This window comes from Staurois parvus, unplaced genomic scaffold (assembly GCF_062004578.1).
Source record: "Staurois parvus isolate SC_StPar_1 unplaced genomic scaffold, SC_StPar_1.0 ptg001418l, whole genome shotgun sequence".
Taxonomy (NCBI): domain Eukaryota; kingdom Metazoa; phylum Chordata; class Amphibia; order Anura; family Ranidae; genus Staurois; species Staurois parvus.
This window is the reverse complement of record NW_028319214.1, coordinates 603089-618327: the sequence shown is the minus strand read 5'-3', so window position 1 is coordinate 618327 and position 15239 is coordinate 603089. Positions and strand designations below refer to the sequence as shown.

The 15239-nt window shown below is 41.2% G+C and overlaps 1 protein-coding gene across 1 annotated transcript in view; it reads right to left on the bottom strand.

The window, feature by feature from the left end:
* Positions 1 to 15239, bottom strand: part of HIP1R (huntingtin interacting protein 1 related) — a 145516-nt gene that overhangs the window by 40124 nt on the left and 90153 nt on the right. Inside the window, exons 16-19 of the mRNA XM_089661982.1 lie at positions 13813 to 13929; positions 12865 to 12966; positions 4058 to 4252; positions 1190 to 1337 (exon numbers count right to left, since the gene is read on the bottom strand). Coding sequence (XP_089518108.1) covers positions 1190 to 1337; positions 4058 to 4252; positions 12865 to 12966; positions 13813 to 13929 — 562 coding nt within the window. The remainder of the gene's footprint in view (positions 1 to 1189; positions 1338 to 4057; positions 4253 to 12864; positions 12967 to 13812; positions 13930 to 15239) is intronic.

Sequence of the window (15239 nt, the reverse complement as noted above, 5' to 3'; positions counted from 1 at the left end):
TATCGCCACTTTCACACAGTGTTTCCTTTTTTTTTTTGTTTAACCTCCGTATGCATTATAAACAAATATATTAGTCATTCATACCCGGTACGCATGATGAGAATATCAGATGAATGATGGTCCTTTTTTTTTGCATGCTAGTCTTATATCAAAAACTAAATAGGTGACTAGAGTTATAAAAATTCTCGTTAGACAGAATACAACTTGTAATGTATTGCATTCTTTTGTTTACGAGCATGCACGGTCTTGGTCACTCACTTTCTGCAGACGAATACTGTACTGGCAAATCATTGTGTTGTCTACTAACAATCAGATTATTAGATGATTGCTCCGAAAACATATTTTCATGTGCACCAGGCTTTAGACCTTGTTCACAAGGGCAGACTTAGGCCTCATGTACACCGGAAATAAAAAAAGAAAAAAAGAAAAAAAAAAAACACCCCATAAAACTTACAGGTGTACATTTTTTTTTCATGCCTTAAATGCAGTTCTATGTAAGCCTATGTGGCTATACACATTAGGTGTTTAGATAAGAGTAGCATTTAGAGGCATCAAAAAAACACCAAAAGCTGCACTTGGAGAAGAGTTATGAGCATAATATATGCACAGCCGCAACACGCATAAACATGCACATATGCACAAACATTTATTTCAGCGGATGCAATAAATTAATTTTCTGGCCAGTATTATTATATTAGTATTATTAATGCTATATTCTTGTAAACATGCATAAACGCATGCACCAAAACAAGCTATTTTTAATGCTTCGTTTTTCTGTCATCTCCTGACAGAAAGATCCAGTGTAGATAGGAGTGTTTTAATATGTCCGTGTGCTTGAGAACTTAAGTGTACACCTGTGTGAGGGTCATGTTTTGCCAGCAGGGGATGTACAGGTATTCTATGTATCCATGTGCAAGCAGTCCCATTCATGTCAATTGGGACACAGCACAGACACAGCAGCTGCTCCCAATTTGACATCTATATGGGTGTGTGTTCCCAAATGCAGACAGTGTGCATAGGGGAACCCACACAGATGTCAAATTGGGAGCAGTGGCTTCGTCAGTGCAGCCACTGCATCCCGATTGACATGAATGGGACTGTCTACATGCGGATATATGGAACACTTGTGCATCCTGTGTATGCAAAACTAGGCCCTCACAAAACAATGCAATAGACGTCTCTACTGTACCTGGTGAACTGGTGCAGCGGATATGAAGAGGGTCATCAAGCTTAGCAACAGCATCTTGAATAATGTTCTCAGCCTCTTTTACTGTTCCCTGAATTATTTTGAACTGGTCTTCCAACATTTTCTGGTACAGTTTCTGCTCATCAACAGTCTAGAAAACACACAAGACTAGTGTAAATATAAGATTGTTTAACCATCTCCGCTCTCCTCCACAAGAAGTATGATGTGCATTCTTCTAGTTAATATACATTCCAGCAGTATGAACTCCTATAGGTCCCATGGTGGCCTTATATCATGATACTTACTGTACAAGTAAAGAACCGAAACACATTTATAATAGTACTTTCGTTTTTTTCGTAGGCATATAATAGACTTTTGTTAGATTTTCAAATAACTTCCAGCTCTTGTCAGAGACTATACTTGTGTCCCTGGAGACAAACATTTAAGTAAAAGCACAGATATCCATGTTTATGGAGTCTGGAGTGCAAGGTCAGGGCTTTATTTACAAGATTAACCCATGCCTACTTTTATGTATTCTGAAATAAATGTTATCTGAAGAAATGGCACAGTTCTTCTAGTTATTGATTTCGAGCATTTAAATGTGATTTATTCACCACCATTGAACAAAGGGAAAAAAAAAACAAAAAAAAAAACAGCACTTTTGGGTTTTCTGGAAAATGCATATTAACCACTTGCCTACCAGGCACTTATACCCCCTTATTTACCAGGCCAATTTTCAGCTTTCAGCGCTGCCGCACTTTGATTGACAATTGCGCGGTCATGCAACATTGTACCCATATGAAATTTTGATCATTTTTTTCTCACAAATAGAGCTTTCTTTTGGTGGTATTTAATCGCCACTGGGCGCTTTACTTTTTGCGCTATAAATAAAAAAAGTGCAAAAAATTTGAAGGAAAAAAAAGTTTCTTTGTTTCTATTATAAAATTTTTCAAACAGGTAATTTTTCTCCTTCACTGATGTGTGTTGATGAGGCAGCACTAAAGGGCACTGATAGGCAGCACGAAAGGGCACTGATAGGCAGTACTAATGAGGTGGCACGGATAGGCAGCACTGATAGACAGCACGAATGAGGTGTCACAGATAGGCGGCACTAATATGCAGCACTGATAGGCGGCACTGATAGGTGACACTGATGATGGTTACTGATAGATGGCACTGACTGGCATCACTGCTGGGCACTGACTGGCGGCACTGACTGGCACAACCGCTGGGCACTGACTGGCGGCACTGACTGGCACAACCGCTGGGCACTGACTGGTGGCACTGACTGGCTGCACTGGTGGGCGGCACTGGTGGGTGGGCACAGGTGGGTGGCACTGCTGGGCACAGGTGGGTGGCACTGCTGGGCACAGGTGGGTGGCACTGCTGGGCACAGGTAGGTGGCACTGCAGAGGGGCACAGGTAGGTGGCACTGCAGAGGGGCACAGGTAGGTGGCACTGCAGAGGGGCACAGGTAGGTGGCACTGCTGGGCACAGGTGGGTGATCTGCTGGGCACAGGTGGGCGGAGCTAGTGGGCGCACTGCTGGGCACAGGTGGGCGGAACTTGCGGGTGGCACTGCTGGGCACCGATCATCAGGGCACTGATCATCAGTGCCCTGATGATCGGTGCCGATCCTCGCTCTGACAACTGCCGGTTCTCGACAGTACTTTCCTCACGATCTGACAGCGTGAGGAAAGTGCAGCCGAGAACCGGCACTTGCATTTCCCTCTGATCAGCGTGTCATTGGACACTGCTGATCACGTGGTAAAAGGCCGCTGTGATTGGCCTTTTACCACATCACGTGATCAGCTGTGTCCGTAGGACACAGCGATCACGGAGATCGCCGGGTGCGCGCCCCCTGGGGCGCGCAGGAGAGCGCGTTCTGGGAGGACGTCATATGACGTCCACTCAGAACTGGCCGGCCACAGTGCAGCCGTCATTCGGCTATCTGCGGTCGGCAACTAGTTAATAGATGCGAACACACAAAAGCCAGCCATGCATGGATCAAAATTCAGCTTGTTCAGCAGAGACCAGCCGAGGTTTGATCCATGCATTGGCAGGCTGATGGTACTCAAGTCGATCCATAGATCGACTTGGGCACAACCTGCCTGCCAGACTTTTTAACATACGATTAGTGCCAAATGCTATAGTCACTAGCTATAGCCAGAAGAACACAATAGTACTGCAGGATATTCCAGAGGGCTGCAAGAGCAGGGTGATATTCTCACTTAGGTGAGAATACAGGCAGGATGAACCCTGAACAAATAAAAAAAAATATTTAAAAATATGGTACACACACACTTTTTTTTTTCTTAAGATTAAGAAGGTACAAGGATTAGAATTATGTAAAGTGCCATTTTGCGGTTAAGGTCAGCTTTATTGATGAGGGTGGCATGTTGCTGTTAAAATAAAAGGCCACATGAGGTCTATTTAATGGTGGTGTAAACAGCCTGCTTTTATATCTACATCATACCTTTAGTGATTTTTATAGTACAAGATGTCAAACAACTTAACTGTCATTGTCAAAGTTTATAGTGGGACCACAGTACGGCAGGCCATACATTATACAATTTCCTTTCCTTCAACCATGGGTTGAAATAAAAAAAATTGTTTGATTCTCCCATCAGCACAGACAGTGTTGACGGGGGAATCCCTCCTGCTGCACCATTGTATTCTGACACTGGGATGTTTCCCAGCCATCAGAATACAATGATCATTTCTGGCGATCAAATATAACCAGCCTGCCCACAGATGGATCGAAATTTGTTTGGTTCCTGCTGAACTAGCCAAATTTAGATCTGCCTGAGGCTGGTGTAAGGAAAAGAGCCACTGTTGAAAGCCTAATCTTACCGTTGTAAGGTTACGTTACCTTTTTGTCAAGTTTTTCATGCAAGTCTCTGATTTCACTTGCTCTTTTCTCCTGCTCTTGATTGAATAAAGACTCTGTCTCCTGAGCCACATTCTTGACTGATAGCAGTTCAGACTCTTTAGATGTCAGAAGACTCTGCAATGCATCTTTCTCAGCTTCAAGGCCTGCCAATTTTGATGTCAAGTGAGATTCAGACTAAAATTTAAAGAAAGTACGGGTATTAACAGAACTCCAAAGACTGCACACAAATATTGCATTTCAGTAGTAAAACACAGCAATGCAAGCAGAAGATATACAATGGTATTATATCATAATGTGGGAGCAAAGTTGTATTCAAAACAAAAATTAATTTCTACTGCTACTAGCAACACCTAGGAATGTGACACATTTCTATAGTTCAATTAAAAACAGAGACTCTGCTTGTGCAGATATGACAGCTTAAATAGACTAAACATTTTTACAACATGAATATGCTAATTATATAGAAATCTATCTTTCATGTGAGAGGCTGGAAGCAGAATGCAGTGATTTATTTTTTAGAAAGTGTATTCCAGAAGGAATAACCAGCAAAAGTGATAGCTAGTGCTGTATAGTCATGTCTGGATGAAAAAGAAATACAAAGGCAAGTGCTCCCTACATGTTTTCAAGACTTCAAGTTCTTCTAAAGAAAATAAAAAAAAAATTCACTAGTTACTCTAATGCCCCCCCCCCCCACCTTACCCCCATATACTTACCACAGTCCAGTATTGATCCAGCGCGGTGCCCTCTGCAGCATCAATGGTTTCTAATCCTGGTCTCACAGAAACAACTGATAGAGGTAGCCATATGGACAACCACGAACAGCACCACCAGCTATAGCCAGCAGCACTCATCATTGTATTCTGACTGTAGGTTGAAAAAAAAAAAAATATGGTGATGTATGGGCTGGGAATCAACACTTCTGGTAGCAAAGGTTCCCAACTGATTTTAATGCTTTAAAGTGGAACATCACTCAAAAAGTAAAGTACTGCTGTCTGCTTCTCCCCCCCCAGCCTGTAAGTCAGTTACAGGTTTGTTTTTGGGCAAGGTGTGGGAGCAAGTACCGATTTTATTTTGGTACTCGCTACCACTTGTGTAATTCTCACCTAGGCAAGGATGACAATGCATGCCCTGCCCACCCATAGCCTTCTGGAACATGTTACATGTAATAGGAGGTGCTAGGACCATGCACAAAGTGCAAAGGGAGCCCGCACATGCGGAGTAGGGGGCCGACTCCTATATTTAAGATGGAAATGCCAGGTCCCACAGAGGTAAGAAGTACCGGATGGGGGAAGACAGCGCTGGACTTGAGGCACTGCTGACAAAAAAAAAAAAAACAAAAACCTGAAGTTCCTCTTTAAATCTGCATGTACAGCAACTGTATGCAGCCACTTTGCTCAGCAAATGACAATTATGAACTCCAGGTATTATCTCAAATGCATATTTACATTGGTCCAGCTAGGTCAGTGTGCAGTGGGGCAGCTGCTCAGCCCAGAACCCAAAGTAACAGCAATCCACAAGGCAGAATGTATCCATATGTAGCATAAGTCCATGTAGACCCAGAACCCTTTGGGCAAAAATAGAACCTTATCCTTGTTTAACTTTAGGAAAAGTTCAGTGGGCGAAAAAGCCTGCAGCTCTGATACTAGCCTAAGAGAAGTGATAGCAACAAGAAAAAACACCTTACAAGTACCTCTGAGAAGATTCTAGATAGTTTCAAAGGGAGGGTTTTGAAGAGATGACAACGCCAGCCTGAGGTTCCATGGTGTCACTCTAGAACATCTACGAGGAGCTTAGTGAGTGACCCCCTGTACAAAAGCTTTCACCAGGATTTGAAAGGAAAAAGGATACTTGAGGAGAATCCAAGCTGAAATTTGTCCCCAGAGGGTACTCCAGTCCAGATGCTGATCTAGGTCTGACTGGAGAAAAGCAAGGATACATCTCACAGGTAATCGTCTAGGATGAAACTTTCTCTTCTTGCATCATGCAAAAGTAATCCTTCCAGTTGCAATTGAATGACCATTAATTCAGCTTTGTGGAGCAGTCATGGAAGGAGCAAAATCAATACCACGGATTCACTGGAGTATCTACAGCGAAAGATCCCTGGACCTGGAATTCCCCATCTCTGACATAGATCCTGAAACACTTCCAAGTGAAAGGACTACTCACTTCCCACATCTCAAAAATTTACTGTGATCAGGGACAGAAAATTACGCTTCGTCCAAGTCAGACTTCATTCCACTTGTCTTGGTGCTTGACTTCTTTATGCCTAACTGAATGTTCATGTAGGCCCCAGCCATGGCATTGTCTGACTAAACACATGTTGGAAGTCATTGAAATTGAGACATCCAGTGCTGAAGGGACAGTCAAATGGCTCTGGGTTCCAGAACTTTTATAGGCTGTTTTGATTCCCCCTCTGACTAAGTGCTTTGAACCATCAACAGACCGGTGACTTCCTTATTAATGGAGTCCAGATGTCCAAAAAGACATCACTCTGCAAAGGGCATGCACTCCAATCACTTTTTAGACACTCGATCAGCAGATTCAAGCCAGACAATTCAATGCATCTGAACGCACAGAAGGCCGAACACGAACATCTGCTGGATAGAATTCCCAAGTCCATTCATGCAATACTGTGAGGTATTTGGAAGAAGTTCCAAGTGCTGGAGAACAGAAGGGTCCATGGGAATAGAAACACAGTCATGAGCAATGTGCTTGGATCAGACCACGAGGGTCTTACAGATTTCCATGGAAGAAAAAGACTGCATGGCAAGACCTATCAGTGCAAAAGAAGATTTAAAAAGTAATTCAAGTTGAACATCCTCAATTGGAACTGTCAGGAACCTGTTAAGGATGGCGGAAAGAGCAGAATCCACAGAAGGAACTGCCCATTTAAAATTTTCCAAGGGGTTGTTGTTGAGAAAATAACTTGGAGGTACAAAAAACATCTCAGGATGTGGCCAGTCACCACATGAAGCTTCCTGAACCACAGGGTGTATAAACAAGGTCTTAGGCAGCTTGAGAGCTTTTTTAGAACCCTTGCATGTAACTGTAGGTTCCGAAGGCTCCAGTTTTAAATAGGAGTGCATCTCCTCCAAATTACTGGATTCAGGTGTTCCAATCACCTCCATGGCCACAGGTGTATAAAATCAAGCACCAAGGCTTGCAGACTGCTTCTACAAACATTTATGAAAGAATGGGTCGCTCTCAGCTCAGTGAATTCAAGTGTGGTACCATGATAGGTTGCCACCTGTGCAATAAGTCCATCAGTGAATTTCCTTGCTACTAAATATGCCACGGTCAACTGTTAGCGGTATATAACAAAGTGGAAGCAACTGGAAACAACAGCAACACAGCCATTATGTGGTAGGCCACGTAAAATGACAGAGTGCGTTCAGCGCATGCTGAAGCGCACAAGTCGCCAACTGTCTGCAGAGTCAGTGGCTAAAGACCTTCAAACTTCGTGTGGGCTTCCGATTAGCATAACCATCGTGAGTAGTGAGCTTCATGGAATGGGTTTCCATGGCCGAGCAGCTGCATCCATGCCTTACATCACCAAGTGCAATGCAAAACATCAGATGCAGTGGTGTAAAGCACGCCGCCACTGGACTCTAGAGCAGTGGAGACATGTTCTCTGGAGTGACGAATCATGCTTCTCTGTCTGGCAATCCGGTGGACATGTCTGGGTTTGGCAGTTGCCAGGAGAACGGTACTAGCCTGACTGTATTGTGCCAAGTGTAACATTTTTTTGGATGGGGCATTATGGTGTGAGGTTGCTTTTCAGGGGTTGAGCTTGGCCCCTTAGTTCCAGTGAAGGGAACTCTTAAGGCATCAGCATACCAAGACATTTTGGACAATTTCATGCTCCCAACTTTGTGGGAACAGTCTGGGGATGGCCCCTTCCTGTTCCAACATGACTGTCCACCAGTGCACAAAGCAAGGTCCATAAAGAAAAAGAGGAGTGAGTTTGGGGTGGAGGAAATTGATTGGCTTGCGCAGAGTCCTGATCTCAACCTGATAGAACACCTTTGGGATGAATTAAAGCAGAGACTGTGAGCCAGGCTCTCTCATCCGACATCAGTGCCTGGTCTCACAAATGTGCTTCTGGAAAAATAGTCAAACATTCCCATAGACACACTCCTAATCCTTGTGGACAGCCTTCCCAGAAGAGTTGAAGCTGTTATAGCTGCAAAGGGTGGACCAACTCAATATTGAACCCTACGGACTAAGAATGGGATTCCGTTAAAGTTCATGTGCAGGTAAAGGCAGGAGTCCAATACTTTTGGCAATATAGTGTATCATGACCCTGAGTTTAAGAGAAAGAATGTCCAAAGAGGCCTCCTGTAACGAAGAATCCTCTGACTCAGAAGAAAAAAGGCCTTTCTAGTCATTAAATATCTTCCTCCTCCCTATCCTTTATTAAGACTGGAGCCAAATCAGAACCTGGGATAGAACAAGGAGAAACCAAAGTGTGCTACAGTTGAGTTCAAAATAATAGTAGTCAGACATCACTAACCTGATCAATCACTGTTTTTGGTAGAAATGATATTTCTACATGGCAAATAATTTACTAACAGGTGTAGTAGAGTAATAGAAATCCAACAGACCCAACAGTCATGACATGCATGCTGCTGATTCTGTGTAATTGAATCACTAATTGAAAGGGGCATGTTCAAAATAATAGCAGTGTGGAGTTCTATTAGTGAGGTCATTCATTCTTTGAAAAACAGGTGGCAATTATTGCCATTATTTAAGGAAGGAAGGCAGAAAATGTTGTACATGCTGGTTACAGTGCATTTCTCTCTGAAATTCTGAGGAAAATGGGCCGTTCCAGGCATTGTTCAGAAGAACAGCGTACCTTGATTAAAAAGTTGATTGGAGAGGGGAAAACATATAAAGAAGTGCAGAAAATGATAGGCTGCTCAGCTAAAATGATCACAAATGCTTTAAAATGGCAACCAAAACCTGAAAGATGTGGAAGAAAGCAAAAAACTACCATTCGAATGGATAGAATAGCCAAAATGGCAAGGACTCAGCCAACAATCAGCTCCAGGAAGATCAAAGAAGGTCTAAAGTTCCCTGTGAGTACTGTTACAATTAGAAGACGCCTATGTGAAGCCAAGCTATCTGCAAGAAGCCCCCGCAAAGTCCCACTGTTGAAAAAAAGACATGTGCTGAAGAGGTTACAATTTGCCAAAGAGCACATTGACTGGCCTAAAGAGAAATGGCGCAACATTTTGTGGACTGATGAAAGTAAGATTGTTCTTTTTGGGTCTAGTGGCTGGAGACAGTTTGTCAGACGACCCCCAAACACTGAATTCAAGCCACAGTACACTGTGAAGACAGTGAAGCATGGTTGTGCAAGCATCATATGGGGATGTTTCTCATACTACGGTGTTGGGCCTATTTATCGCATACCAGGGATCATGGATCAGTTTGAATACATCAGAATACTTGAAGAGGTCATGCTGCCTTATGCTGAAGAGGAAATGCCCTTGAAATGGGTGTTCCAAGACAATGACCCCAAACACACCAGTAAACGTGCAACATCTTGGTTCCAGACCAACAAGATTGACGTTATGGAGTGGCCAGCCCAATCCCCGGATCTTAATCCAATAGAAAACTTGTGGGGTGACATCAAAATGCAGTTTCTGAGCCAAAACCAAGAAATACAGAAGAACTGTGGAACGTAATCCAATCATCCTGGGCTGGAATACCTGTTCACAGGTGCCAGAAGTTGGTTGACTCCATGCAACACAGATGTACAGCAGTTCTCAGAAACAGTGCTTATACAACTAAATATTAAGTGATGCAAAGGAAAGCAAAATCTTCAAACATTTTCAGTTTATATAGTGAATGTTTGAGTTTGTAAAGAAGAATACAAACACTGATATTTTTTTTGAACAGTCTAATATTCACTTTTCTTCATTTTTTTTTAGAGGAACAACACAAATTTGATATATTTTTCTTCATGTTTTGATTTGGAATGGAATGTGTAGTGTTCCCAATGCATTTGTGTGTATGGAAATAAAAGCTATTAGAAGGATTTTGAGCTTTATTCACTTTTTTCAACACACTATTATTTTGAACACAAGTATATATACAGCCTTGAAGGTTAGAGCAGTGTTTTTCAACCTTTTTTCAGTCAAGGCACCCTTTAAAATTATGGACAGTCTTGAGGCACCCCATTCTAAAATGTGAAAAACTACTCTAATAGTTTTATATAATGCAGCAACATCCACACATGTAGGACACCCAACATTAGAGGTGATTTATTCTTCCAAAGCAAATACATTTTTGAACACTGGTACTGACTAGTATTCCAGTGTTTCTCTTCTTCTTCAGTCTTTCTCCATCACTGAGCTAATGTGACCCCAGCACTGATGGAGAGGGGCAGGGGAGGGTCAAACTAGGATGCTGTGCAGGCAGCTGACATCCTCCTTATCAACTGATTATGTCATTGGTTGTCAGGACGCTGGCGGCTAGAAGGTCGGAATGGTGCACAATGGAAACCTGTGGCTTTGTGTAACTAAAAGGCAGGCTTGTCCACCCACTGGCTTGCATACACGTTTTGGGCAATTTTCTGAGATTTTGCCAAGGCACCCCTGAAGAAACCTCAAGGCACCCCAGAGTGCCTGAGCACCCTGGTTGAGAAAGGCTGGGTTAGAGGCCTGCCAAAGGGCAATGATCTTTTCCTCCTTGCAAACAAAGAATGGGAAACGCTGTCATAGTTCAGTGACAGAGAATGGCAGCACAGCTTCTTTGATTTACACCTCTTTTTTAGCTATACAATTACTTTTTTTTTGTAAAGGACAAAAAACACACCAGCTCCCACAACAGAGGAAAAAAAACACATAGCCAGGTCCCAAAGACCATTTAAAATAGGAAAGGGATGGCCAAGGAACTTGAAGTGGCAGATTTAAATAGAAAAAAACCCCAATGGCTGCAATATTTGAGGGGGAATACGGCTCCCCCGATTCACTCACTCTGTAGGATCATACCCCCCCAAAGGGGCCCTCAGGTACTGGGTCATACTAGTATGGATTGGCACTGCCCTGGACCTGTAAAGCACCCTGCAGCTAACTCCTTGCTCTGCACAATGTGTCAAAGTAAGAGATCTAACACAGGATCCAGTGCCTGAAATAACTTTACAAACTCGGATCAGCATCTTCCCATCTTTTAAGCAGGGTCTGGAGCAGAAATCGAGATAGAAAAAGAACAAAAAAAACCAAAAAAAAAAAAATCAAAATTTCCCCTCAATTAGAAGATCACATTCATCGCTAGAAATAAACTGAGGATTGCTATTGAATGTGTTAAACAGAGTCATACCAGTTCTGTTTGCCAGTGTCCAATCACCTAACGGTAGCAGCGTATAACCCAGTCATCTATGACCAAGCCTATGCCCTGTACAGGACGAATAAGAAAGGTTTTTTTTTTTTCTTTTTTTAATGTAGGTCTCTTAGTCTTATGTATGTGTGTTTTTCTTCTGCATTTATACATTGACAGAACAAGCTCCTGTAACTCAATGCCAATTTACTCCCCAAAGGCACATGCCTCAGCAGTTAGGCCCCATTCACACATGAGCATTTTGTAGCTTGAAGTTCCAAAACACTTGAGGAGCAAAAATCAATTCTTCTCAATGAAGATGGTTCACATCTCCACTCCAAGTCGCCTGAAGCTCAAACAAGTTCTGGAGCTTTTTTTTATTGCACAAATTGGGCAGATTTGCGCATTTTTGTTCCCATAGAAATTAATGGAAACTCGCAATTTGCGCATTGTCACGCGATTTTGCGAGATTTTCTGCCCAAATTAAATTTTTTTCTTAAAATATAGTAATATATCAATAAATGTAAACCACACAAATAAATATCATAAATGAAAAAAAATGTGATAATTAACCCCTAACCTTAACCCCCTAACCCTAAAACAAAAAAAAATTTAAATAACCCAAACAAAAATACATTATTATTATTATTATTATTATTATTATTATTATTAATAATAAAATTTTATGTTAGGGTGCTTATTATTATATTATTTTTTTAAGGGTTAGGGGTTCATTATTATTTATAGTATTTTTTTTTTTATTTGTGTATTTATTTTACATTTATTTATTCATTTATGATTATTGTTAGTAGTGGTAGTAGTATTATTAACACCTTAACAAAAAAAAGAATAAATAATAAGACAAAATATTAACCCTAACCTTAACCCCAAACCCTAATCCTAACCTAACCTTAACTCTAACACCTTCCCTAACAAAAAAAAAAGAATAATAATAATAATAATAATAATAAAGAAAATAAATAAAAGCTGATCAAAAAGCTAAAAAAGCAACAAACAGATGATATTTTCCTCTATTGGTGGATTTAAAAAAAACGCCAAAGCTCAAAAATGCCGAAAAAACATGTAACATTGTGTGCATAATCGCGCACAAAAATGCATGAAAAATGTTCAGATTCGCTGTGCTCAAGTTTGAATGCAGCCTTAGTGACTGCACCAGCAAGTATGTTCCCACTGACATTTTGGAGTTTTGAAAGTAGAGATTAAAATGATTTACCAATAGCGTTGCCATGTTTTCTACATCTTTATAACTTATGGCACATAACTAGCTGTCCATACCTTAATTGCCATAAACATCTGTGTGTGTATAAACAGCAATATATTGAAAGCATGATATTTGCTTGCTACAGCTCCTTACACACATAGCTGATACAAAACACTAACTGTAGACAAGAAGACAGCACAGACCAGAACTACCAAATAATTATGTGTGATGAGTAATGTACCTGCTGACTATTTCCCAGAGACATCTGTAATCTTGTCAGTTCCTCCTTTCGTGATTCAACCTCTGTTTTCAGCTGTTCAATCTGAAAAGTCTGTTCTTCCAACTGCAAAAATGTGAAGAAAAGCATACATGCAAGCAGAATATGTTTTGGTTTGTCCATAAAACTGTAGCAAAATAAATTAGAATTGCGCAATATATATATATATATATATATATGTGGAGAGAAAGATAGTGATAGTTGTGCTCAAAAGTTTGCATATCCTGGCAGAAATTGTGAAATATTGGCATTGATATTGAAAATATGACTAATCATGCCTAAAAATTCTCTTTTATTGAAGGATGATGATCATATGAAGCCATTTATTGTCAAATAGTTGTTTGGCTCCTTTTTAATTCATAGTAAAAGAAATCACCCAAATGGCCCTGATCAAAAGTTTACATACCCTGGAATGTTTGGCCTTGGTACAGACACACAAGGTGACACACACACGGGTTAAATGCCAATTAGAGGTTAATGTCCCACATCCATGGCTTTTTAAATTGCATTTAGTGTCAGTGTATAAATAGTCAATGAGTTTGTTAGCTCTGACGTGGAAGCACTGACTAGGCAAGATACTGAGCCATGGGGATCAGAAAAGAACTGTCAAAAGTCCTGCTTAACAAGGTAATGGAACTTTATAAAGATGGAAAAGGACATGAAAAGATGTCCAAAGCCTTGAATATGCCAATCAGTACTGTTAAATCACCTATTAAGAAGTGGAAAGTTCAGGGAGCTCTTGATACCAAGCCAAGGTCAGGTAGACCAAGAAGACTGCAGCATTGGCACAGCCGCATATATGTGAACCAGGGTTTAACCACCATCTGAAATCACTCTAGCAATGAATTTGAAGTAGTATGCATGTGGGAATAAGCACCAAATGATTTAAAAATGAAAGTTCTTTTAGTTAACCTTTATTTCAGATTCTCGCTTTACTTGATCCATCTGAAATGCCAGCTCTTCTTTGATACGTGCCACCTCCTCCTGGTTTTGCTGTGATACTGTTAACTGCTTGGCAGTGTCAGCATTCTGTATAAAACAAGATAACATCGTGATATATATTTTTTATAAAATGAGGTCACCAACCTAAAGCAATACATGTAAAAACACAGGAAAATCAAGTGTGTCACATGTTTACTTGCAGTGTTCTTACATTCAATAAATTATTATTTTTTTACTAAAATGTATGTATGTATAGCCATGAAAGGAAATGTTAACCCCCATTGTTTTGGGAAGGGGGGGGGGGAATTACCTTCAGGAGATTGGACACTAGTAAAAAAATCATAGCCACTCCTACTGTAGAAAGCAGTAATATGAGCGGACTAAAACGGCAGAGGGATGGGACCTGTGTTCCAGAATGAACCATGTCCCAGGATCTTACCGCAAGTCAAAAATCCTGTTTTCCTAATTGTTCATTTGGGGACACAGGATGATATTCAGAGACATAGGGATGTCTCAAAGCAACTCAACTCGGGGTGGGTGACAGTACACCAACTGATAACAAGCCTGAAATAACCAACATTGTGGATTGAGCAGCAGGAACATGACATTCTGCAAAAAACAGAATCTGCTTAGCCTCTTTTAGAGTTTAAAAGACTTCTGGGGATGTAATAGCGTTCGGTATTGGCGCTCTTGGACCCCTGCTCTTTTTTTTTTTTTCCCATTCTCTCTTTCTCTGTTTGTTTTTGGTGTGACAGTGGACAGCTGCCTTTAGTTGTTATAGTCAGAGTCACATTAATGTTATTGTAACTTATGTGCCATTGATAGCCCCTGCATGGGCGTACCTTTTCCCTTGTTGGCGTTAGAGCACTGTTTTTTCTATTTTGCTTTTTTTATCGGTGCAATTGATAGCCCCTGCGTGGGCGTGTTTTGTTGCCTCTATTTTATACTGTTTAAAATTAATAAAAACCATTGAAATACAAAAAAAAAAAAAAAAAAAGACTTCTGGTTCCTCACTGGTGACTGATGTAGACCACAGTCATGACTGTCTGAATCCTGATTGGGTGACCCCACAGTCAAAAGGTTCATTGCTGAAGAGACGAATAAATGGCCCATAGTTCCATAATGTTGGACTGGGAGACAACATTCCCCTGGTGACCTAGTCTCCTGTACAGTAAGGACCCCCAGGGTGGCATCTGTCGAGAGGACTTTCTCGAGAAAAGAGGAAAGAACGGATTTTACCCAACTCAAGGGTAAAATGCCTGTAAAGTGCACTGTGGGTGCACCAGGTGTTTGGAGTGTGCCTTAAACAAAACCCAACACCAAAAAAGTCATGTTACAGGGCATCTTCAGACAATCATTGACGCTCAGTTGAGTATACTCGCTAACAGGAAAGGAGA